Source organism: Pholis gunnellus (assembly GCF_910591455.1).
Source record: "Pholis gunnellus genome assembly, chromosome: 8".
Lineage (NCBI taxonomy): Eukaryota > Metazoa > Chordata > Actinopteri > Perciformes > Pholidae > Pholis > Pholis gunnellus.
The window spans coordinates 14,968,670-14,992,160 of record NC_136534.1 but is presented as its reverse complement, the minus strand read 5'-3'; the positions used below and the strand labels follow the sequence as shown (position 1 = coordinate 14,992,160).

At 41.1% G+C, this 23,491-nt stretch overlaps 2 protein-coding genes across 2 annotated transcripts; both read right to left on the bottom strand.

Annotated features, from left to right (window-relative positions):
- Positions 1 to 6,819: 6,819 nt before the first annotated feature.
- fam8a1b (family with sequence similarity 8 member A1b) lies at positions 6,820 to 16,523 on the bottom strand. The gene is made up of 6 exons (XM_079165595.1): positions 16,037 to 16,523; positions 15,464 to 15,584; positions 15,252 to 15,375; positions 14,957 to 15,096; positions 14,817 to 14,865; positions 6,820 to 8,166 (listed from the first exon to the last, which is right to left on the bottom strand). The coding sequence occupies exons 1-6, from the start codon at positions 16,482 to 16,484 to the stop codon at positions 8,071 to 8,073; spliced, it is 978 nt and encodes a 325-aa protein (XP_079021721.1). The 5' UTR covers positions 16,485 to 16,523; the 3' UTR covers positions 6,820 to 8,070.
- Positions 16,524 to 18,229: 1,706 nt separating this feature from the next.
- Positions 18,230 to 19,096, bottom strand: fabp4b (fatty acid binding protein 4b; the record flags this gene model as incomplete). The annotated part of the gene is made up of 4 exons (XM_079164129.1): positions 18,230 to 18,283; positions 18,432 to 18,533; positions 18,652 to 18,827; positions 19,024 to 19,096. 4 exons carry the CDS (start codon positions 19,094 to 19,096, stop codon positions 18,230 to 18,232), a joined length of 405 nt encoding a protein of 134 aa, XP_079020255.1.
- Between the last annotated feature and the right edge of the window lie 4,395 nt (positions 19,097 to 23,491).

Here is a 23,491-nt window from a genome sequence, read left to right as displayed (position 1 = left end):
TAAACAGTAGCCTTCAGCAGAAAGCACTATGAAAAATTGCATGACCTTTACTGCGAAGCAACACACAAAGTTATAATTTAAATTCCGGGGTGAACTTTTTCAACCGCAAGCTCCTCACAAACCTGAATAGATCACATTACCTTGAAACTGTTCAGTGTCCGGCAAACAATTATCCAAGCATCATTACCCCCATTCTGCTCTGCATATTCACCATAAACTCACTGGGGCCGAGTGAGCCTCCGCTAAAGCAGCAGACATGTCCAGACATGCAACACTAACCCTCGTGCGCACAGCACAGGGAAGCATGTATGATGCACTCAGTCACATATGGGAAATGGAAGGCTGATTGTGTGCCACTGTTTGCATTAATTAACTTAATCAGCACGTTTCAAGAACATCTGTTCAAAGCAATTAGCAAAAATACTGCACATATATGGTTCAGAGGAGGAGAGGTACACAAACTTGCGCCGAAACTCTGAAAGCCACAAAAACACAATCGCAAGCGCATGCACACGCACTTAAATGAACACACGCAGACACGCCTGTATGCAAACAATTAAAAAACGGGTGCATGTACTTGCTCTTATATTCGGTGATGGCTTTATACTTTAAAACAGTGGTGGAAGACGTACTCACTTCTTAAACTGACTGGAACGCTGCTTCATTCATCGGCGATCTAACGTTACCTGTTGCAATTCTAATTTCTGATTGTTTTCTTTCTCACTCCGACTTTCTTCTCCAACTGAAAAAATAAAAATGTTATAAATGTTTTTTATTAACATGATGTTAATTTATTCGGGGTTTACATTAAATCGTAAGCACTATTACGCCAGTTTGAAGATACCGGTATATTTAAGTGGACTAAACCATGTGCACATTTCAGGGGGGGGGTCAAAAAACAAACTTTTTAACATCAGGCTAATTGAGGGCATTCCCCATGTGGGGGCCACAGTTAATCCACCATTCCAGTCACCCCAGGTATAGGTTTACCTTAGAAATAATTGACATTGATACCCACAATAATAACAACAAAGCCTGAATACATATTATACAGTTTTCCAGCAAAGTTCAGTGATAGCAGCCATTGGGAAAATACCATGCATTAGTAATAAAGAGAATGGAAAGAAGAGCGTGGGTGGTTGGATTAGGAGGGCATCTGGTATCAGAGCGGGAGGTAAATAAGCCTGGCTCGGTTCTGTTTGAGAGCAGACCTGCCTCTGCTGTGGCGCGCTCCAGTTTGGAGGGAACAGCGTGCACACTCCACGCGATGTGGGGAGAATGTGAAAGCACTTGCTGCCATGGCAACAAGGCAGCTCCACAGTCTCCCCAGTCCCCATTAAGAAAGATGGGTGGCGACGTGGCTGTAGCTCAATGGTGGTGTACCATGACACGTTGAAAGGGCCTATTGAAAGCCAGTGAATTCAGCAGTTAATGAAAAGAGCAAAGGGGACAGCAAATCCAACAGGCAGGTGATACTGACCTCACCTCTCTGTTTGGGTGCATGCTAGATGTGAGACATCTACTCAGCTTCATTGTTTTGATCAGTACACTTTAGGTGCGAAATAATAAAAAAGAGATTGTCAGTGACAGAAGAGCAATTGTTGAGTGCTACTTGTGAGTCCAAATTACCTTGAACAGAGTCCTTGATTAAATAACGTCTAAAGATGAAATAATTATGTAAGGGGTCAAAACTCTGAAAACAAACAAATGCTGTCCTGGTTATTTCTTTAAATAAGAAGATAGTGTCCTGTGTATTTTCAGGTTATTATAAGGTCAAGATGCAGGAAATGGTTATCTACACAAGCATGAAAAATGGGCTGTGATGTAATCTATTTCTAACTACTAACTAACCATCAGAAGTGCCAAGTTTGAAGATGAGTTTTTTTCTTTTCAGGGTCTTAATGTTTTAATTTTTAAAAACAAGTGCAATGTGATTCATAGTTGAGGCAGCACAGTGTTCAACCTGTAACATTAAAAATGATTACTATCAGGCTAATAATACCACTTTCTACAGACATCTCACAAAGTAGACATTTTTCTCTCACTAGAATGACACATGTTGTATTGATGTATTGAGGATAACTTATTGATCCAGCGACACGAGACAGCAAATAGAACATCATGCTTCTCAGTAGATTGTGGTTTTACATTATTTAACAGAGCTATTTAACTCTGTTGCACCATACTGTGCATGTGGAGAACGCCAAATTCAGCAGAACAAAACAGATTCTTCCTGAGTCCAAATGCCAAGACTCTTTTCATTCAGCCGAAAATAGCAAGCCGCTGCTTACGCACATCCCCAGAACATAGTTTAGGAAACTAAAGAATTGGGTGGGAGTGATTTGTGGAAGAGGAACTCAGTAGAGTTAGTTCAAACTATGAACCAATATCAATCAGAAAAACACCAAATGGTGTGATGAAACTGTGAAAAGTTTGAGCTGATTTTAAGTTTTTCCAAATATCTCCATCGTGTATTTGTTGGGTAGTTTAACGGAAAACGAAATTAACCAAGAAAACTCTGTTAATGATAATATCCATTGCATTTTATAACATGTATATCAATATAAAGTACAAGTTACAAATAATCAACACTTGGGTCCATGCTGTTTCTTTCATTATTTCCTGATTTGGATATACATTTTAGGAACCCAAAAGTCACTGAAATGACCTCGATGACCTCAGTGAAAGCCTCGAGCAGTGTGCAGGTTCAATACCAGGTTCACACAGCAGAGGGCAGTGTATTGTGTTCTTTACCGTCAGTTGAGACAATAAAATAAACAATAGCCTACTCATTTATAACAATTACAGCCACAGTAGTTCTCCCAGCTTGGATTATGTGTCTTATTTCAATATTCAAACAAGTATCGCCTTCATATATAACACCATATACCTGTAAACGTCAGTATTTTATTTTGAAGATAGATAATATATCTCCAAATATCACATTTAAAGGAAAGTAAATGTCTTGTTGCTTCAATTGTATTTCATTTATATTCATATGTATGAAAAACAAGCACTGCCAGAGAGCCACATAATCATATGAGAGTGGCCAACAGTACCTGCCAACAGTAGGCTTTGCATTACAAAGGCGGAGAGCAACAAGAAACTGTGAAGTTGAGAAAAACACTGTGTGGAGTTTAAAGCCAACTGTGGGCTGTATATGTTGTAAAACCTTAATCTTATGCCATTTAGGTTGATTATTAATCATTGTCACAGACTTTACATTAAATCAAATTTTTAAAAAAATTGTAGATACCGCACTCTCGATTGGACAATCTGAAGGGCACCAGGAAACACAGCATCTACACAAATAAATACTACTCTGCTATGCTAGTCAAGTTAGCTTTTACCAGGACTAGTTTATCTGCTGATACTTTTTTACATTTAATTACTGCCTTATCTGTATAACAAACTTAGATACTATGATGTCATAGCCTTGAAAAACATTTTCAATTACAGGTTACAGAAAAAAGCAGGTAAATTGGCTTTAGTTTGGATTATTATAGAGAACGGTCACTGCATTTTGGTTTTTATCACTGTTTTCTAGCTCTCGTAAATTAGATTTTTCTTCCCCCCAAGAAGTTTTATTCTATACCATAATACATTTTTGTATAACTAAAAGTCCAAACTATATTGGCTACTGTATTTTGACTTTTTGGGTAAGTACAGTCTGTATGACTAAAGCATTAATGATAAATATATATATATATATATATATATATTGCTACATAAGGCAAAATGTTGGGATCGCTTTTATTCCTTTGCTGCCTGTTTCTCAGTCTTATTTAAAGGTCTTGAGAGTGTTGTGTTGATTGTATTGTAAATAATGAAGCTGGCAATTGCATGCAGCACCTCCTTAGTCCAAATGATTTGTGAAGTGGAACTACGGCACAGTCTCTCTTGACATGAGGAAGACTGTCAAGAGTTTGCCAAACAGCTTTTAAGATGATACCAGAGGGAAAACCAATTTCTACCCCTCAGTCTCTCTTCAAACATATCAATGCAGCAAATGCACATCAGAAACTGTACTACCTTAAAAGCAACATGTTTTGAGGAGGAGAGAAAAAGCTGAACGTCTCTGCAGTAACCAATGCAGCCTCCATCGTTGTCTTGACAACTCAAGCTCTTCTTCTCCTCTTATGCAGAAATCTACTGATTCAAAAACACAAACATCCAGAAACCTAATGTTATGTCATAGAAAGTGGTATGAATGCTACACCGTTCACACTCACAGTCTCTCTTTTTACTTCTGCATTACTCATCTTGAATTTGTACTCACCTCATATTCACGTCTATTTTTATACCAGGGAAAATGAACTCCGGCACAGGCAGCGTACTACTCTGGAAAACAAGTGTATTTGTATCGCACTCAATCTTATTTATTCACTTTCCTAGAAATGAGTTCATTCATAATTTATCGGCAATGTAAATGGGAGAACATCCCGAATAGTACAGTGCCTACAAATTGGCTTAGGGACCGCAAGAATGTAATTAGGGTGAGGAGGGCATCTGTACTTAATGATTTACTGTTTTTAAAAGCGAGGCCCTCCCCAGCTTTGTTAAACTTTTCAGTGGACCCTCCCCTTGATTTAGAACTACAACACACTCCTCCCTAATATCTAAAAGTAACATAACAGTGAGACCCATCTACTAACCTAATAGTGTCCTATTTCTAACTCTAATATGCGAATGGGACAACACTTTTCACAACATTCATCACATTACAATATATGGCAAACATAGAACAGTGCATCCCAACAGTTATTGCCACTGTCTAAAGTGACTTATACTGAACCTGGTACAGGCGGCCGCTCAAGTGAAGACTAAAAGAAAATCTAAATCTGGATTCCAAAAGAAATCTGAATACTTTCCTCAGCAAAAATAAAAAAACACACAACCCTTTTGATACAATACTTCTAGTACAGTCCCCTATAAATAAAAACAAATAACATTGTCAATGCATGTAAATGGCATTTAGTCCCAAAAGTCTGCATAAGCATAACACAAATCTAAAATGTGTACAAACGTGCGCATTTCTACATGTGTTTTTTCCCCCGTGGCATCTCCAGTGTTGGAGCAGGCGTTCGCATCCCTCCCCAGTCAACAGGTCTCCTCTTCATCAACATCCCTCTCCACTCAGGCAGAACCCAGACAGCCTGTAATTACTGACTCCACTTGAGAGGAATACCATCAGGCACAGACACACTGGAAGAAACAAAAACGCTGTGCTGAGCTCACTGTTCACAGCACCTTTCCGCGACTTACCGTCCACCCACTGTGTGTACGTGTGTCTGTGTCTCAGCTGCCATTTTAGTACTTATAATGATGAATAATGACTTTAAGGACAGCAAACTGTGTCATTCACAGAGAATATTTTTGGTCCAGTTGAGCCCAGACTGTTTTCCTTACCCCTTTGCCCTACGTGGCCCTGTTCACACACAGACACATGGCTGTCAGAGAAAGCTGTGAGCCCTTCACGCTGCCTGTAGATGACTCCCTTGTTAAAAGAGCCAGAAAGGGTGGCAGCCAGGAACTCAGGCTGGACACCTCACCAACTCAATGCCGTATGGCACACCATGTGGCAGCAAGGGACTGGAGCTGTCAAGCATGGCTTCAAACAACAGACAACAATAATATGAGAATATGACAGAATATGGGGAATTAAAGAGAGTGTTTTAGAGTTGAATACACTCACCTCTTCTCACTCATTGATGTCTGAGTTCACCTCCTTAGTCTAGGGTGTAAGCCATTGGATTAATGGACCTTGCATTCATTTTTACAGTCGATGGGAATACAAGGAATCAATTGTCAGCACTGCCATCATTAGAGCCACACGAGGATGATCTTACTGTGATTTAAATGCATTATTATAGTGTTTTAATAATAACTGATTGCTGTGTTTGTTAACTTACTACAAGGGTTGTGAGGTTGATTGCAGCATTGGGTAGTTTCACACAAAGGTCTGTCACAAATTGTAGTGATAATTGTTCCCTTGAGCTTTCCTAAAATCTTCCTCCGGCACATTCCCTTTGGACACGAGCCAGATCACGTCGACACAAAAATAGATTATAAACATGCCTCAACTCCTCACTCATCAGTACAGTGTACTGGTGCTGGGTAGTGTCTGCTCACACTTTTCTGTTCCTCGGTAAAGCCCTTTACACTACAAGTTATATTATTCCGTCGCCTGCAGTAATGGCATGGTGCATGACAGCAGCATGTGTGTGTGTGTGTGTGGGGGGGGGGGGGGGGAAGTCGCGTTTTAATCTGGGAGTACCATCTGTGGCTGTCAGCTGAAGCTGCCACTTAGTGGGCCTAACACAATCACCACATCAACACTTTGCCAACAGTTGGAGCTTCAATAGTCCTCTCCAAGTATAGGTGACATGCCAGAAAAGAGAAACGTCTAAGTTGATTCAGGCCGTCCCTCAATGAAGTATAGATTCACTCGTTTTCTGGGAAACCGGTTGACTGTAATTTACTTTGTGTGATGGTGACTTAGGATCACACAAAGACAGATTCTTTCACAGTGCTGTGGGCTAATTCGGCATGATGCATCAACCCAGAGTGGTCTGTATGACCATCAAACGTACACTGGGTGGAGCCAAAAGACGAAAGCGATGATTCAATTTCAGCTTCTCACAACAGAGCAAATGATCAATTAAAAATTGCTGTATTTATGGATTGCAATGACTCTGTTACAAGGTTATTTTTGATGATATATTTAACTAAAAAAAACAACAACATACATATCAGACATTCTTAAAGAAACTGGAGTGGAATATATTCACAAGATTTTACTGAGGAAGTAGAGTTTTGGACAAACTTACTGTGGAAAACATAACGGGTGGTAAAGTAAATGAAGATCCGTCATAGTCTCTTAAGCTGTTGGAGCCACAAGCTTCCAGAGCAGCTTCAATGTACCTTTAAATGAATTATACAATAACTCTGGTGGAGACCTTTCAAAAAATGGATTTGCTTCTTTTGGCGTTTGGTGGTGGAGAGCATTTTTCTCAAAAAGTCAGTCCAAAATCTCCCAAAGGTTTATGATTGAGATTTAGTGACATTCATCGAACTATTCAGCGACCCTTCACGCCCTGTAAAGAAGATTCTGCACATATCAAGTGTCTTCATTTATCCCGATGTGTCTCTCTGACTAGCATACTGTTCATGGTATAAGAATTTTTTTCCTAATAAAGTGTTGACATACAAAGTAAAACCGTAGTTCTAACATAAACTGATATATGCACCGATCACATGAGGCAAATATAATCACAAGTTAAACATGAGACCACTTAATTCCTATCAAAACATTGGAAGAATTATCAAATAGCAGACAAACCGCTAAAAGACGGACACCTCAAACATGCAGCGAAATAGTGGTGATTTCATTTAATCTTCTTAAATGCAAAGTTAATCACATAAAACGTGTCATATATTAACTTTTAAGTCATGCTGTCCGAGTTAAAGGAAGATCAGCTGCGATCGGGTTAACATTTCCTTTTGATACATTTGCATTTCTGCATCTGAAAAAGCTGATCACTCCTGCAGTGATGACGGTCAACAACTCAACAATTAAAAGGTCTGAGTGTACAATTCTTAAGACAACATTTTAATACAAAGAGATACTGAAGGTATACTCTCATGAATACATGATCAGCAACTTCAATACGGAGTGATACGGGACATTATCCTCAATCTGGAAGTTTAGTGTTTAAAAAGAGGCAAATGTTGTGTTAATGAAATGGTGGCATACGCCATCGTCATTCCTGTCTTCAAAGGAGGCATCAATTTGGCACAGAAACAGTTTGTGAAAGTAGCATGTAGGAATACATGCAGAAATACAGTATGTGTCGGGAACAAACCCAACCCAGGTTGTAGGGAACTGAAATTGTTCATACTGATGTGTATCGAACTGGCTGCAACCATCTCAACGCTCCTCCGTGTTCGTTCGTTATGTCTGAGTTCTGCAGGCATTTAAAAAGAAAAGAGAAAAAAACACACACGGACACACACAGTGCTTCCTCAGTATTGTTGTAGTGGTAGTACTCTCATCTGGGTTCTTCTGCGTCATCTGATCCTGAAGCGCTTGACAACAATTGTACCAGCTACCATATCGTACACAGTCCTGTTGTGCTGGAAGAACAGAAGGGTGATGAAGGCCGGTGTAGTGTATTTTCCTCAATACTTATGAAACAGCATACGTGCATGAACTCTGTCCTTTCCAGGAGCAGATGCATGGAGTGTAGGAGGCATGTCCTTAATTTATGCGCCCTGTGACATGTACAGATGTTTTATATTATCAGAGCAGGCATACGAGGAGGAGCAGGAGGCCCATGTCTGAGACATGTTTTATTAGGGGTCCTGGAAAGGACAGCATCATCTGTATTTAAGGGGATGAAGACTCTCTGGTCGGGAGAGTCATTTTGAATTGGCTGAGACTCTCCGGTCGCGCTAGCCGGCCGTATGACATGTGTTGCTTGCTGTAATAAACTTCATTATACTATCAAGAACAGTGTCCGCGGAGCTTCCTTCGATCACCACTTCAACATCACTGCAGCATGAAATATACTACAAACTTGGCGTCACGAACAGGATCGGATGTGACCTGCGATTCCTCCATCAACTTCATATACGGTGAGCTCCCTCGATCTGATCAGTCATTGGGGCTGTTGTATGTTGATTGCTTGGTCATACCGTAAAATAAGAACCTCTTTAGGGACATGTGCTGTTGGTTTGATGTTTGAAGTGAAACTCCGTGCTAAATTTGATTTTGTTTGCGTAAGGGAATACGCAAATGGGGGGAATGAATATAGAGAAGATAAGAAGTGAAGAAAAGAAGTATGAGAAATAAGGAATGAATTAGAATAGCTTCATTGTAACGATAAGGGTGCTAAATAGTATTGTGCTAGATTAATGAGAGTGGGCCCACACAGTCTTAATGGTACGACATGCATATTAGCCACTGTGTAACGATGGCTTTGACATAGTCAGGAATTAAGTTAGAAAGACAAAATTGGGGAAACCTGGATCCAGGTAATTTGAATAACTAAATGTAAAAAGGGATAAGAGACAGAGTAATGAGAGAGGGATAAGCTTAAAGGAAATGATCATATAGAATTGCCGCAAATCAGACAGGATAGAAGCCCTCAGGGAAGGAGCTGTAGTACGGGCCGACAAAAACCTGGAACAACACCTTATGGTCAGTTTGATAACTGGAGAATGTAGAATAAAAATTCGATTGACTGTTACCACTCTGGCATTGGTTGACGAATGGTGTCTGATGCAGCCTCTCATCGGATATTTACATCTCAGAGGTAGCAGAAATTTTATAAGAAAATAAAGGAAAAAAGCGGCAAAAAGCATGCTGGGTGTCTGTGTTGTGCAAATGTGGTGTTTCTTGGGATAGAGAAATGTGTGTGTGCTCTGAATATCGGGTGTTTACTTTGGAGCAGAGCTAGGTGAAATTGTGTGTGCGTTTGCGACTGGGAGAAATGTGTGTGTGTGAGATCTGGCTGCTGATGTGTTCCAGCTGTGTGCTGTGAGAGCTGCAGAGGAGAAGACATGTTTAAAGTTAAAAGAAGAAAAAACACATTATGATTGAATAATCATATAACGGTTGTGATTTGAGAACGGGACATTTAATAACTTGTAAGGACAGATATGTTGCCCGATGTATTGAATTAAGCAAGTTAACAAATAAATAAAATGAAATGAGCTTCTTTTTGAAGACGTAATGAACTAAGTGAGTTAATAAAATGAAATGAGCTTCTTTTTGAAGACGTAATGAATTAAACGAGGTATTGGATAAAAATGAGCTTCTTTTGAGAAGACGTAAGGAATTAAATGAGTTAATAAATAAAACATGAGCTCTTCTTAAGAGGGACGTAATATAACAAATGAGTTATTGAGTACACAATGAACTTCGTTTCAGAAGGGTAGCCCACCGAACCCCCCTCACACGCCTAAAAAGTCCCTCCAGACAGAGGTCGGAAGGTGTGTGTGTGAATGTGCTCAAGTGACAATAAAACTTTCTTGGGAGATACAGAAAATTCCTTTGCCGTTTGAACTGTTTGTTTCATAGGGAAGGGGTTTCATTTAGGAATAAAGTTTATGATGCTGTTAAAGGGACCTAAGGGTTCATAAGAGACTAAATCATTGCCTGTTTTCTTGTCTTTATGTCATTTACGATGAATGAGAATTAAGACTGAAGACAAGACAGAGGGCCGGTGCCTCACGGAGTGTGGCTTGCTGACGTCCACTGGGAGACTTCTGTTTCAATCCACAAAAGGCCGGTAAAACTTTATCCGCAAACTCTTTGACAAAAACAAAACCTGCATTTTCCATATGTGTATGTGTTCTCAGTCGTAATTAATAGGGATGGTACACATTTTTAACCTGCTTTCATTTATAAGCCTAAAAGGATACTGACCTGCTCAAACACACATGAAAGAATACATGCTCTAAACAATTAGGAGAAACAAATAAGTAAATAAATGGAAAACTTGGCAACTGACTGACCAGCTAATGCATTTAATTAATTAATGGCGAATGACTGTTTTGTCTAAACTCTGCTGGCGATTGCAGATGTCAATTTGTTATTTGTGCGTGGTTTGCTCTGATCTGTGCTGTAGTGGACATTCAGTATTGTGACTGTTTGACGATTTGAGCTGAATATTGGGTGATAATTAGACGATTGTCTTACAGAGACAAGTCCACATTTGGTGACAGTCAGTCACTTGTGGGAGCGCGTGATCTTTTTTTCAATCATTATAAGTGGACTTTGGGTTGTGCTGTTGCATTAATGAGCTCTTGCTCCTTTGGCATTGTCAAACTGATATATTGGTTAATTAATTGATGGGGTAATTTGTTGTTTGGTTGATTTGTTAATAGGTTAATTGACTGTTGGTTAGTTGGTTGATTGATTGGGTCTTGATGTGGCTGTTGACTGATGGATTGATTTGTTGGTTTACTGATTGGTTAATTGGTTAATTGCTTGATTGCTTGGGTGCTTAATTTGTTTAAATTTCGTGATTGTTGATTGATTGATTGATTGCGTAAATTGTCTAATTGTCTAATTGTCTAATTGGTTAATTGGTTAATAGATTTTTTTGGGCTAATTGATTTTTTGGGGGTTAATTGCTTAATTGATTTTTTTTTTGTTAATTGGTTAATTGATTTTTGGGAAAAAAAAAAAAAAAAAAAAAAAAGGGGGAGGAAGTAATCTAAATAGCCTTGAGTAGCTTGAAGTTCAGCAATTACTTCTTAAAGTACAATAACGGAACATAAGGAAGCCGTTATAATGGGGAAAAAGGACACAAAAAACCCAAAAGTAATCACTCCTGTTGATGTAGTACAGAAGAATAATCCTTTAATTAGAGGCATCGCAAACATTGCAAAAATATCGGAAAAATGGCATAAACGCTGGCCTGAAATTGACCAACCATGGCCAGTGGAGGGTACGCTTAACCCAGATGTAATTAAAGTAATGATGGTACTTGTATCCACATACAAGGCAGAGCAAAAGAAGGGAAAAAAGGGGAGTAAACGCAAAGAGAAGAGGCAAGTGGAGCTTGGCATTCTCCAGTTGTTTGAAAATGAGGGACAGAAACTGATCCAAGCTGCAAACGATAAGAGGGACAAAGATGCAGAAGAAAGAAAACAAAATACAAAACTAACAGAAAAACTGATGGAAGACACCAATTCAGTGTTCTCACATATGAACCCAGTGAAGGGACCGCCACCTTATGAGATAGGGGCGAAGTCTAAGAAAATCTATCCTCAAGTCCCAGTGATCATCCAGGAGGGGGACTACCAGATCAGAAACAAGGTGGACAAGAAAGAAAGCTCCAAACGATCGGCCATGAAAGATGGATTGCGCTCTAGAAAACAGTCGACACCCCACAAACTCCTTCCAGTGGTCTTCCGAGGACAGAGTATGGAGTACATGCCTTGGCGGAATACAGATATGTCAAGCATACTTGAAAAGTTACCTACTCTTCAAGATGGAGCACATCCTTGGATTTCAAAGTTGGAAGAGATCATGATGGGAGAGCATCCGGCCATGGGAGATATCAAGAGACTCTTGGCCAATCTCTTGGGAGTTCATGCTATGGGAGAGATTCTACAGAAAGCTGGACTCAATCGATATGTGGGAACCGCTGTGAATGATTCAGAGCTGTTTGCTGCAAGTAGAGGTCAAGTGTGCAAGGCGCTGAAAGAAACATTTCCGACAAATGTACATCCTGACAATATTTTCATTGAACCACTGGGACAGGAAGAAAACCCGAGGGCCTATGTGTCGAGAGTTCATCAAGTGTGGAGAAATGTCACAGGGAATGACCCGGAGTTGAATCAAATGGAGCAGTCAATTTTGCGAGCCAGAATACAGAAAGGGTTGCCCCTGCCAGTGAGAAGCAAGTTGGCAGAGGTGGTTGGTCTTGGAAGCATGGCAAAGGGTGTTTATACGGATCATATAGCCCACCAAGTGGAGCTGTATAGGAAAAAGGAACATGATCAGAAAGACGAGGACCAAGAGACCCTCAGGAAACTTAATCAAATACAACTGATGGATAATAAGAAGACGGAAAAGAAACAGGCGCTGGTTATGCAGAATCAGTCTCCACTAAATCAACTAGTACCACAACTACAGCCGAACCAGACTCAGTTCCAATTGTTCCAGCCACCGCCGGTGGTTCCAGTCGTCTCCTACCCACAGCCAGCTTTTGATCAAGCGCAGTCCTGGAGAGGAGGAGATCAAAGAAACTTCGGAAGAGGAGGAAGGTTTGATCCAAACTTTCAACAGCAATCAAACGAATGTTATACTTGTGGACAACTAGGCCATTTTGCCCACGAGTGCAACTGGTCAGGAGGAGATTTCTGATGATTCAGTAGGCGATTGGGTTAGCTCACGTTGCAGGGGGGAAGTTAAGAGAAAGATTGCAAGGGAGTATGGTTTTTGGTCACCATGTTTGCTTGAACAGATTGATTATGTCATAGGCAGGTAATCTGTCTGAAAAACAATGTTCGGAGGGGAGTGACGGTTCCTCCTGGTTACATCCCAACTCCAAGGGGTCCTATGCGTGAACTCGTTGTGGACTATGTTGACATGATAAAACCAATTGAAGGAAAAAAGATGCTCAATCGGTTGCCAAGTTCTTATGCAAAAAAGGTCACAAGCAGGTGGGGACTTCCTGATAGAATATCCTCAGACAATGGAAAAGAATTAAGTGGATAAGACGGTGAAATTGATTTTGAAAAAAAAAAACTAGGAATTTGTGGATAAGACGGTGAAATTGATTTTGAAAAATTAGGAATTAAACAGCATCTTGGTGCAGTCTATCATCTGCAAAGTCAAGGGATGTGCGAAAGAATGAATGGTGTTCTGAAAAATCGTACACTATTATAATCCTATTATTAACCTCTGTTATAGCTTGGGTAGTTTGTAGTGTTGATTTTGTCTTACTCTTTCGAGACTTTGTTTAGTCTCGAAGGGGGGGGGGTATAGAAACAAATGAACAATATGATAAAGGGACAATATGATTTATAATTTCACATTTTAATTTCACATTTTACTTATAGAAGTGTTCTTATTCTGTAGTGATGTTTTGATCTGTATCTGTTCTGTATGCAAAGGATACTGGTTTTCTTTTCTTTCATTCTAGTACATATGAGGGGAGAAGACCACTGTAAGGGTGGTGGATGGTCAGGGACTCCGAGGGGCTGAATGGATTCAGACACTTCAAACATGAACATACGAATGGTCTGAAGGACTCTGAACGTGGACTGGCGATACAACATCCAGATTCAAGGCGTCATCGATACTACAACTGAGAGTCAAGGCTGCTGAGAAACTGCAGTGATATACATTCTTATGTCTTCTCTTATAGGTTACATTAGTCAAATAAAAAATGAATTTTCTTCTTTATGTATTAAATACTTGGGAAATGATTTTTTCTAAATGTAATGGGACCTCGGATGTTTTCTTTGTTTTCTTCGATGTTTAGGGACAGGGGGATAGGCAGGAAAAGGTCCATCGAAAGGTGCGATGGGTTGACCAGCCTGACTTTGGACATTGTTTTGTTTTGATTTGCTGAGAGTTCCATATGTATTTGTTTAAGTCATTTCCTTACACAATTCGTTTAAATTCGTCATTTCAGTGATATGGAGTACTATGTATGGTTGCCTTGGCAGAGGGACCGTGAGGGAATTTTCCTGTCTACATTGTTCAAGAAAAATTAGCTGCCTGACAGGTTTTTCACTCTCACTTTTATACTCCTTACAGTTGCTTTAATGTTAAAAATATGCTGTATGACGGGTTGTTTGTTTGTCATGATTATGCACCTGTATGTTCTCTTCTTTTATTTTTTCGAGACTTTGTGTAAGTCTCGAAGGGGGGAATATGTAGTGTATTTTCCTCAATACTTATGAAACAGCATACGTGCATGAACTCTGTCCTTTCCAGGAGCAGATGCATGGAGTGTAGGAGGCATGTCCTTAATTTATGCGCCCTGTGACATGTACAGATGTTTTATATTATCAGAGCAGGCATACGAGGAGGAGCAGGAGGCCCATGTCTGAGACATGTTTTATTAGGGGTCCTGGAAAGGACAGCATCATCTGTATTTAAGGGGATGAAGACTCTCTGGTCGGGAGAGTCATTTTGAATTGGCTGAGACTCTCCGGTCGCGCTAGCCGGCCGTATGACATGTGTTGCTTGCTGTAATAAACTTCATTATACTATCAAGAACAGTGTCCGCGGAGCTTCCTTCGATCACCACTTCAACATCACTGCAGCATGAAATATACTACACCGGGAAAAAGAAGGCGATTGAAAAGTTCTTGTTCAAGGCCCGGACAGTCGATCTATAAAAAGGGAGAACAGAGACCGTGGTTACAATACACACAGGAGAGAGGGTCACGCTCGTTAAGACACTTCCGAAAATGAGCTACTCACGCAGACAGAGAGACGTTAGTTGCTGGCACAACAAGCACCCTGTTCGGTTGAACCAGAACCGATGAGTCACATGCAACGACTCTGAGTCCGACGAGAAACTTCCCTGGAGTGGCTCCTCCTGCTCCCCAAATGCACACAATCTGAAGGGAGAATGGTGTAGGAGCTGTCACTTAACTGCAATGGGGGCCTTTACAAAATTTACAAAGAAACAGTTGACAGTTAAGGGTGAGACCACTGTTTGTTGTCTCACCTTACCTGTATTAATATGGGGGAAAACCTTTACATGGGTGCTCACCTCATAAATACACACTAATATCCGGTACACAAGTGCAACAAGCATCATTTTCTGTAGCTCCTCCATTGACGTGTCCTCATCTATTTCCTCCACTATGAAATGCATGGCGAACTTGGAAACATCCCTGAAACGCACCGAAAAAGTATCAATCAAGAGAGTTTTTATTTCAATGGCGGTTACAGACCACCACTAAGGAAATGAAGGAAACTCACTTGATTCCACTCAGATGCATAATACTGATGATTATGGTTGCTTTGATGAAAAACAGAATGAAGAAATCCACCATCTCAGCCAGGAGTCTTTGGAGAGGTGAAGGAATGCTATACTCTCGGCCTGGAGAGAAAAGCAGCCAAGCAGGTAAAACTATATTGCCAAACACCCCAAAATTACACCTGTGTGTAATTGTTAATCATGCCATTGCAAAACCTTCCTATTCTCATATGTGCAGGCAGGTCAATGATGTGATCAAATCCAAAGCATCATTGTGTATGCTTATTGTCACGTTGAACGGTATGGTTTATGGTACAAATAGATGTACCTGTCACTCACATGTTTACACGCCAGGGTGCATATTGTAACCTGTAGCCGGCATAATAAATGCAGGCCGGAAGTTGGAACCCACCTGTTAACCTGTACACGTGACAGGCACAGACCATCTACATAATAAAACTATGCGTTAAGAATAAGACGAGTCTTTGTAGCATTGTATCTTTGGTTGTCTGCGATATCACATTTTTTGACCACCTGGAGAGCTGTCGGTCAACGCACAGCCAGCAGCTTTTTACCTGCTCTCTGTGCATTTCCATTCTCCTGCGGCTGCTGAGCGACCACTGCAGCCCCGCCTGCGGCTTCAACCGACCGGGAGGTGACCGCAGCTTGATAAGGCGACAACGGAAGCCCAAAGGGACCGTTGTACCAGTTCTGGGAGTGAATGTCAAGCGTTGTCGTCGACGTCCCACTGTCTGACTGTAAATAATACGGGTAGGACATGGCTGACGCCGCCATCCAGCTCTGCCAGTTGACATATCCAGTGTAGTACTGCCACATCCACCCCTGCAGCTTCTCGCAGTATTCCGTAGTGGAGCGGCTCTCACCGGCGTCTTTTTTGCCTTCGACATTGTTCTGGTGGCCTATTCTTTGGGTAACCCCGTCAACGAGAGGCTTTACCGAGTTTGCAAAAGGTTTATTCTTTTCCTTATTCTTTTCCATGTTTGTGTTTTCTTCGTCTGCCATGTTTGATGATGGCGTCGCGTCATGTACGACGTCATTTCGGTCATTTCATCTGGACGAAGACAACTGGAAAGTTATGATTAAGAAAATGTCATTGTTATGAAGTATACTCATTTAAATCAAATTTAAAATGAATGTAATATTTCTACATATTTAATTATTGTCCTGTATTGTCCATTTCACGTTAAAAAGGCAACCCCACTCCCCCCGTTAGAATATAATGGTACTGTCCAATCGGTACCTGCTGTTACAAGAAACATCCGCAAGGTGTCAGCCTTTCTGCGAGATGGATGCAGCCGTAAAATGACGTTTGCTGTCTTCAAACTCGCATGTAATAATTAAAATGATTAAGGAATGCAGGAAAACGTTTCAGCCCCGTTCTTAAAACAATTTTAGTACCTCAATGTAGACATTTGCTGGTTGCAGCTTCACATGCGAGTATGTCAGACTGAAGCAGTTTGAGAACACTTTAGGTTCTAGTAACTTCAGGCAATTTCTTATTTTCATGTGTAAGATTAAATGATTAATTCTAATAGATTCAATGCAATTGCCTTAAATCCAGCCAATGCATAGCCACTGGGCCATTTTAACAAAGCAGCCATGTCAAACAAGAACTTTAATAAAATCAGCTCATGCTGTGATTGTGTTTAAAGGGGTAAAACCATTTAAAAAGGAGGTCTGCTTCTTACAGCCTTCACCCACACACTACAAAGCTTAATCCCAACAATAGGGTATTCAGAAAAAGAGTAAGCCAGCTGGGGAGAAATGAACGTCCTCCGCCAATTCTCTCAAGCATGTGAATTTCTACAAAACAAAAATATTTCAGTTTCAAGTAAAAATTTTAATTGTATATCCAAACATTCATAGATCGTGTTTCCAAGACTTGTGCAAAATGTACTTTAACCAGGTTTGTGTGCGCATACGACATCTTGGATCTAAATCCGCTTTTCATTAGTTAGCGCTCATTGTTGCCCGAGCACAACCCGGGGTCACAATCGTTTACCAAAGCCTGGAAATCTTTTAGAGAATTTGGGCCTCAACCTACTGCCCCAAAGAAGCCTAATTAACACAAATTATGTGCACTTGCTTGAACGCCATGTCTGTGCATCCCAGACAAGAGGGGCCTGGCTCAAAGTAGAGGTCACTATACTCTAACCCCAAGCAGGAATTTGGCCTTCCCACCTCCACATCCTTGTCATGAGGACTGCTCTGATGTGACAGGTCGCTTTTCATTGTTTCAACAAAAAGCCTCCATTAAGCCGCCACCCCATGTCTGAAAGCTTTAAAGATTAGAAGACTGACTTAAGAGGGGTTTTTTTTTCTCTCTTTTGTTAGTTGGCCATTGTATCTGAATGTGGAACACCAACCCTAACATGCCTATGAAATAACATGCATTGGGGCTTAATTTATAAAATGAAAAATGAGCACATGATTATCATTTGAAAATTAAAGTCAGTCATTTGAGACAAAAAGTTCTTGTAAGTTTAGGACCTCAGATGATTAGTTAATGCTTTAAAAAAAAAAAATAGCTTTAGTCGTTTCAGGAAAGCTTGACATCAGTTCCCCAGTAAATGTGTACTAGCAATTAATCTCATAAAGATCATGTGGTCCATTGAAGAGGACAAACTCAAAACAACATTTTGCTGATCTAATCATGCACAACTTCCACAGATTGAAGTGTCACAGTTCAGACTTTATTGGCAATAGCATGGTAATTAAACATTGGTCCAGTCTAAACAACTTGTTAATTAGGCTCCTTTCTCATAGGTCCTCACTGCAACCACGTCATCCATGACACATTTCTGTTGAGACAATGTTCCAATATTAGAAATCTTACATTATAAACCTAGAATACGCTTCTTTTAAAATATGCAAACAGCTTAACATTAGGAAAACACCATTCAAACTACATAAAAGCATTGTTGCTCAATCAATCAATTAATTACTCACAGCTGTCATTTTTCCATCTTGAAGCTCTCGTTCTAGTGTCGTTTTCTTTCCATCCCACGACTGTTGCTGCACAAGTTTGCCATTCTCAAGAGTGATGATGGTCTGAAAAAAAAAATAAATAAAAAAAAAAAAAAAAAAAAAAAATCACATGTGCCTGTCAGAAGCTATCATTTAAGAGCGCATCAAACCAAATGAGGCCGACACACAAAGATGAACCCACCTTGGTCGTTCGGCCGTCGGCAGTCGTCTCGTCGAATTCCTCGCTCAGCTTGAATTTGATCTCTGTGGTCTTGAACGTGGTTTCAGACTTCATTGAGATGAGCCCAGCATCGTCCACGCTGATCACCAGGTTAGGCTTCGCCATGTTGCCTATTTGCCGGGTGGCGAAGCTCACACCTTCAGCACAACGGAGGGTTAAGCAAGATGCTGTTAAGATGTCTCGTGCTGTGCAAATGATGCTATGAATTAAAAGTGATCTGCTTGGAGATAATTTAACAAGTTGCAGAGTCTCCCACCTTTGCATTTAGCCTTTAAACGCTTAATTAATCATCATCAATTCACAATTAAACAAAGTGCATATAGAGATACATACCGACTGCTTTCATGTATTCATCAAAGTTGTCGCTGGCAGTTAGAGTCCAGGTCCCAACAAACTGATCAACCATGATGGCGAAGAAGAGTAATACCAGTCTGCTGCAGGAACACGAGATAATTCAGGGCCTCACCGGTAAAGCGCAGAGAGAGACTGACGTTCAGGCCACATTGCATATTTAATGCCTGGTTAAACACGTGCTTGATTCGGGGCAGACCAATCAAGCTCGGGCGCTGGTAAATGAGCGGATTAGGGGGCGTGTCTTTTAAATCAGAGTTTCATGATGTGTTCGATAGGAGTGAAACATGTGAGGTTAGCCTGAGACTGCTGACTTCAGCATTATCTGAGGAGGCGAGAAAGTGGATTTGTTGTTGCGTGTCGCCCCTGCGGAAAAAAGAGATGCAGATGAATTTATATGAACAGTGACAGCAAAAATGAGAATCAAATAAACGATGGAAAATTGAGATTGTATTAATTACTCAAATCGGAAAAAAAAGAATAAATAAATACATTAGAAAAATGCAAAAATCCATTTATAATACGAAAAAAATAGCTAACGTTTGCCATGTGAAATCTACCTATTAAGAGATTTATATTACAACACAGATTTAATGTGACATACATATGTTGTTGTAGCGTCTTCCCTCACAATTGCAACAGAATGAACATTTTTATTCAAAACAAATCTGTGTAAATCTTGTGATTTTACTTTTTTTTGGTATTTTTTTACTGTATTTTGAGAGCAACAAAATACTTGATTGTGTTCATATTTGACCATTAAAGTTGATCCTGATTCTTATTGTGCCACCAAACAGCAGTGAACAGCACCACTCCCTCTCCGTCTGAATGGTAATACTGGTTCTGACCAGTAGATGGCGCCTGTGAAAAGCAAATAAAAATAGTTCTCAGAGGTTCTGTTCATAACTGATCTTTTCTAACACACTTTATAAAATATGTTGAAAAGGAAAACGATCAGATTGGATTTGTATCTGAATGTCAAACCTTCATGTACTGCCTCCCAATGGTTTCAGTAACTATTAGACCTTACATGTGATGGCCTTTTAAATATAGCAATAAAGGCTACTTAACATACCAACAGGCAAGTGAGCTAAATTTGCATTTTAAAGAAACCAAATGAATCAAGTTTATCTTCTCCTTCTGCTGTTTGAGTAGCTATTTAGTTTACATCTTTTGTATATGAACAAGATGTCAACAAATACAGACTCCTCTGTTGTGTAATATTTCATTTATTGATTATTTTATTGATTTAATCTAACTCCTCTCTTAAAGCCAGTGCAATGCAAAAAACTACAAACACGGACAGTTTTGTTCATCAAACAAAGAAAAACAGCATGTAAATCCCCTTTTTCTTCATTTGGGTTGTCCGTTGAGGTGTTAAGAGTTAATGAGTGCTGCTGATGTCTCAAAGAGATCAAATTGAAAGAGTTTACAGATTGAAATGATTCGAGACGCTCAGAGCAAATCTGATTCCGGTCAGATGAGTGCCCTGTGACACATCTCTTCAGTGGATTCAAATGGATTCAGCTGTTACATTCTGCTTTGATTGCCTCCAGCTGTACAATACCTTCACATTTGGGTCCGTCAGACATGATTTTGGAGTAAAGAAGTGCTTTATAAAACCACTTGAAACTGATTCGTCACTGCCTGTAACTTGTGAAATGGTTGTTCAAGTGTTCCAGGAATTGGTTAGATTGTTTACTGCTTTTGCAAACTGTGCATTGTCTGTTCAGTAGGTAGAGATGTCGTCACACAGGACAGGAACCTGTTGAGAGCATGCAATTCTGCTCTGAGATTAAAAACTGTCAGAACCTTTTGATAAGCCGGAAATAGTTCAAAGAGAAATAGCAAAGCTCTTTCGGTTATGTAATAAGTAAGCATAATGATAATGGAGCTGCTGACAGTGAGTGGGTGCAGTGAAATGTCCCCTGAGAGCATGGGTCTAACATACATGACATCACCTTTGAGGTGGATGCATCCTTTTATCACGGCAGATGCTTGATGTATAATGCAAAATGAGCCGTCAATATGAAACCGAGAGAAGCTGAAATCAATGCATGCCATATAGAAAGGCCGTAATGAGACCGTCACATGGCTGCAATATTTGATTTCATGGTCCAAATGCATTCATTATTCATTAACCTAATGACAGGCAGTAATGATGTGACAGTCAGAGAGGCCGGGCTGTGATATATCATGGAATGTTGTTGATGCCGATTAGTTGTTGTTCTGTCACCAGGGGTACATACAGGTGCCCTCCAGCAGGCGCAGGGCCCATCTAATGAACATGAACTCTTACTGGCAGCCACAGACAAGTCCTTCCCTCCATGGTTTTCATCAACACTTCAGCCCCTATTGATGGGAGAACAGTGGCCATGGACAAAAGCTGTATATACTGTACAAACACAGCTCTGAGCGGCAGCACACTGACTCATTCTTCAGTGTGTGTGAGAACGGAGGGGGACCCCTTTCAGCTCCTTTGTGTTGGTGTCTGTCAACAGTGTAGTTGGAGGCAGAGCCCATTGTGGCGGCCAGTGTTTCGTATTGACACAGGGCCTCGCTCAGCTTGTTCCCAGGGTCCAACCTGAGGACTCATGAATAATGGAGAGAGGATCCTCAGGGCCAAGGGGGAGTTCACAAGTCTGACCGGGCTCGTTATAAACCTAGTACAGCTTTATATGCCGGCAGGTAAAACTGCGGTCACAGCTGATCATGTTGATGGTGAACTTTCAGCTCCTGCATGCTCTCTGCAGCCAATAATCGGACACAGTGAGAATCTGGCAGAGGAGTGATGCTTCAGAAAGTGCAATAAATAAAAAAGGGCACAAAATATCTAAACACCTATTTTCCGATTTTATAAGTCTTCCCTTCCAAGATGACCTTTCTATTCTGGGTAAGCCTTTGCCTAAGGTAGGGGATACGTTTCCTCCATGTGGAGATCTATGAGAGCCTTTCAGCGGTGTCTTTCATGTAGGTCTGTAGTGAGAAATCATCTATTTACTTTTTGAATCAAACCCCACCGATGATTTCATAATTTTGAAGAGATCTCCTGATGGCTTGTCCGGGAAACCCCAAAAAGTGTTGCATCAGATTTAAATAACAAAAATGTGCATTCAAAATGCCAATAAAAACAATGCAGTAGACCAAATAACATTCACTCTTGCACTTAAAAAAAGTGCATAGATGAAAAGTAAAAATGAATGATCGGAAGATCAAGTTTGATGAGTAAGAGGGATCAGCAACAATCGTGTGTGCGTCAGTTCAGGTCTGGTTCCCAGCAGGTCCCAACCATCTGCTGAGAGGCTCACACGACCTGAGCGACGTGCCCTCTCTTCTTTTCCTTTTTGCACGGCTGCTGGATGAGGGGGGAACCAGAGGCCGATGTTCTGCATTGCCAGGATGAAGAGAAGAGTGTGTGTGTGGCGGAGGTCAGAGAGGTGCCTCTTGCTTGTGTGCTTTGAGCTGTTTCATGCTTCCTGCTTTGATCTTCTCTCTCATCCCTTCATCCCACACGCTCCCTGCGCCTCAGGCTTCTGGTTTGCAACACAACGATGGTGGGGCTGCAAAGGCATGGGGGATGGGGGGGGGGGGGGGGGGGGGGGGGGGGACTGCCTCTCACAGAGACACTGCTTGTTCTGTTGATACGGGGAGACGGGCAGGGAGAGCAGCCCATGGGGAACAGCCACCGGGTGCGGAGGGCAGTGGGCGGAGGGTTCACCAGGAGCTATAGTGATGCATACTGTACAGTCCTCTGCTCCTCTTTTATGCTCTCTTAGATCCTCCATCAGTGGGCTGGAATTCTTGTGTGAAAAACAACTGCCACAGTGCTTAGAGGGCGGCCTCCTGACCTCTTACTACATGGGAAAGTGCACCCCTCAGCTGGTGGTTATATAAAGCCTTCCAGAGGCATGAGAATCCCTGATCAACCACTTGGCTTGAGGCCTCTCATGTCTCTCTGCATCTCACATGGAACGATTCATTTCTATGGTTCAATAAAATGTGCTTTCTGCTGAAGCTTTAAATAGGCTGCGATCAAAGCGTTGTTGTAATCGTGGCAAGAAGTGATCGGCAGCATGACAGTCATGGCAATATGTGTCGGAAAACATCGTTTTTTTTTCCCCTGTCCTGTGTTTACCCCGAGACCGATAATCCTCACATAACCCCGTACACACAAACACACACACGCAGCCCCCCCCCCCCCCCCCCATACCCCACCTGCTGAGCTGAGACTGGGAAACACAAAAGCAGAGGCACAGATCAGCACCCCTAATTGAAGATTAATTGGAAGGGGGAAGCACTTACTTTTATTTAGACATGTGGTAAGTGTTAGGCTGTGACAATTAAGTCACCCATGTCAGCAGATGACTGCACTTAATATTTCATGACACACTTTGAGGGGGGGGGGGGGGGGGGGGGCTGCCGTGCAGCTCTGCAGCCAAAAAAAAACAAG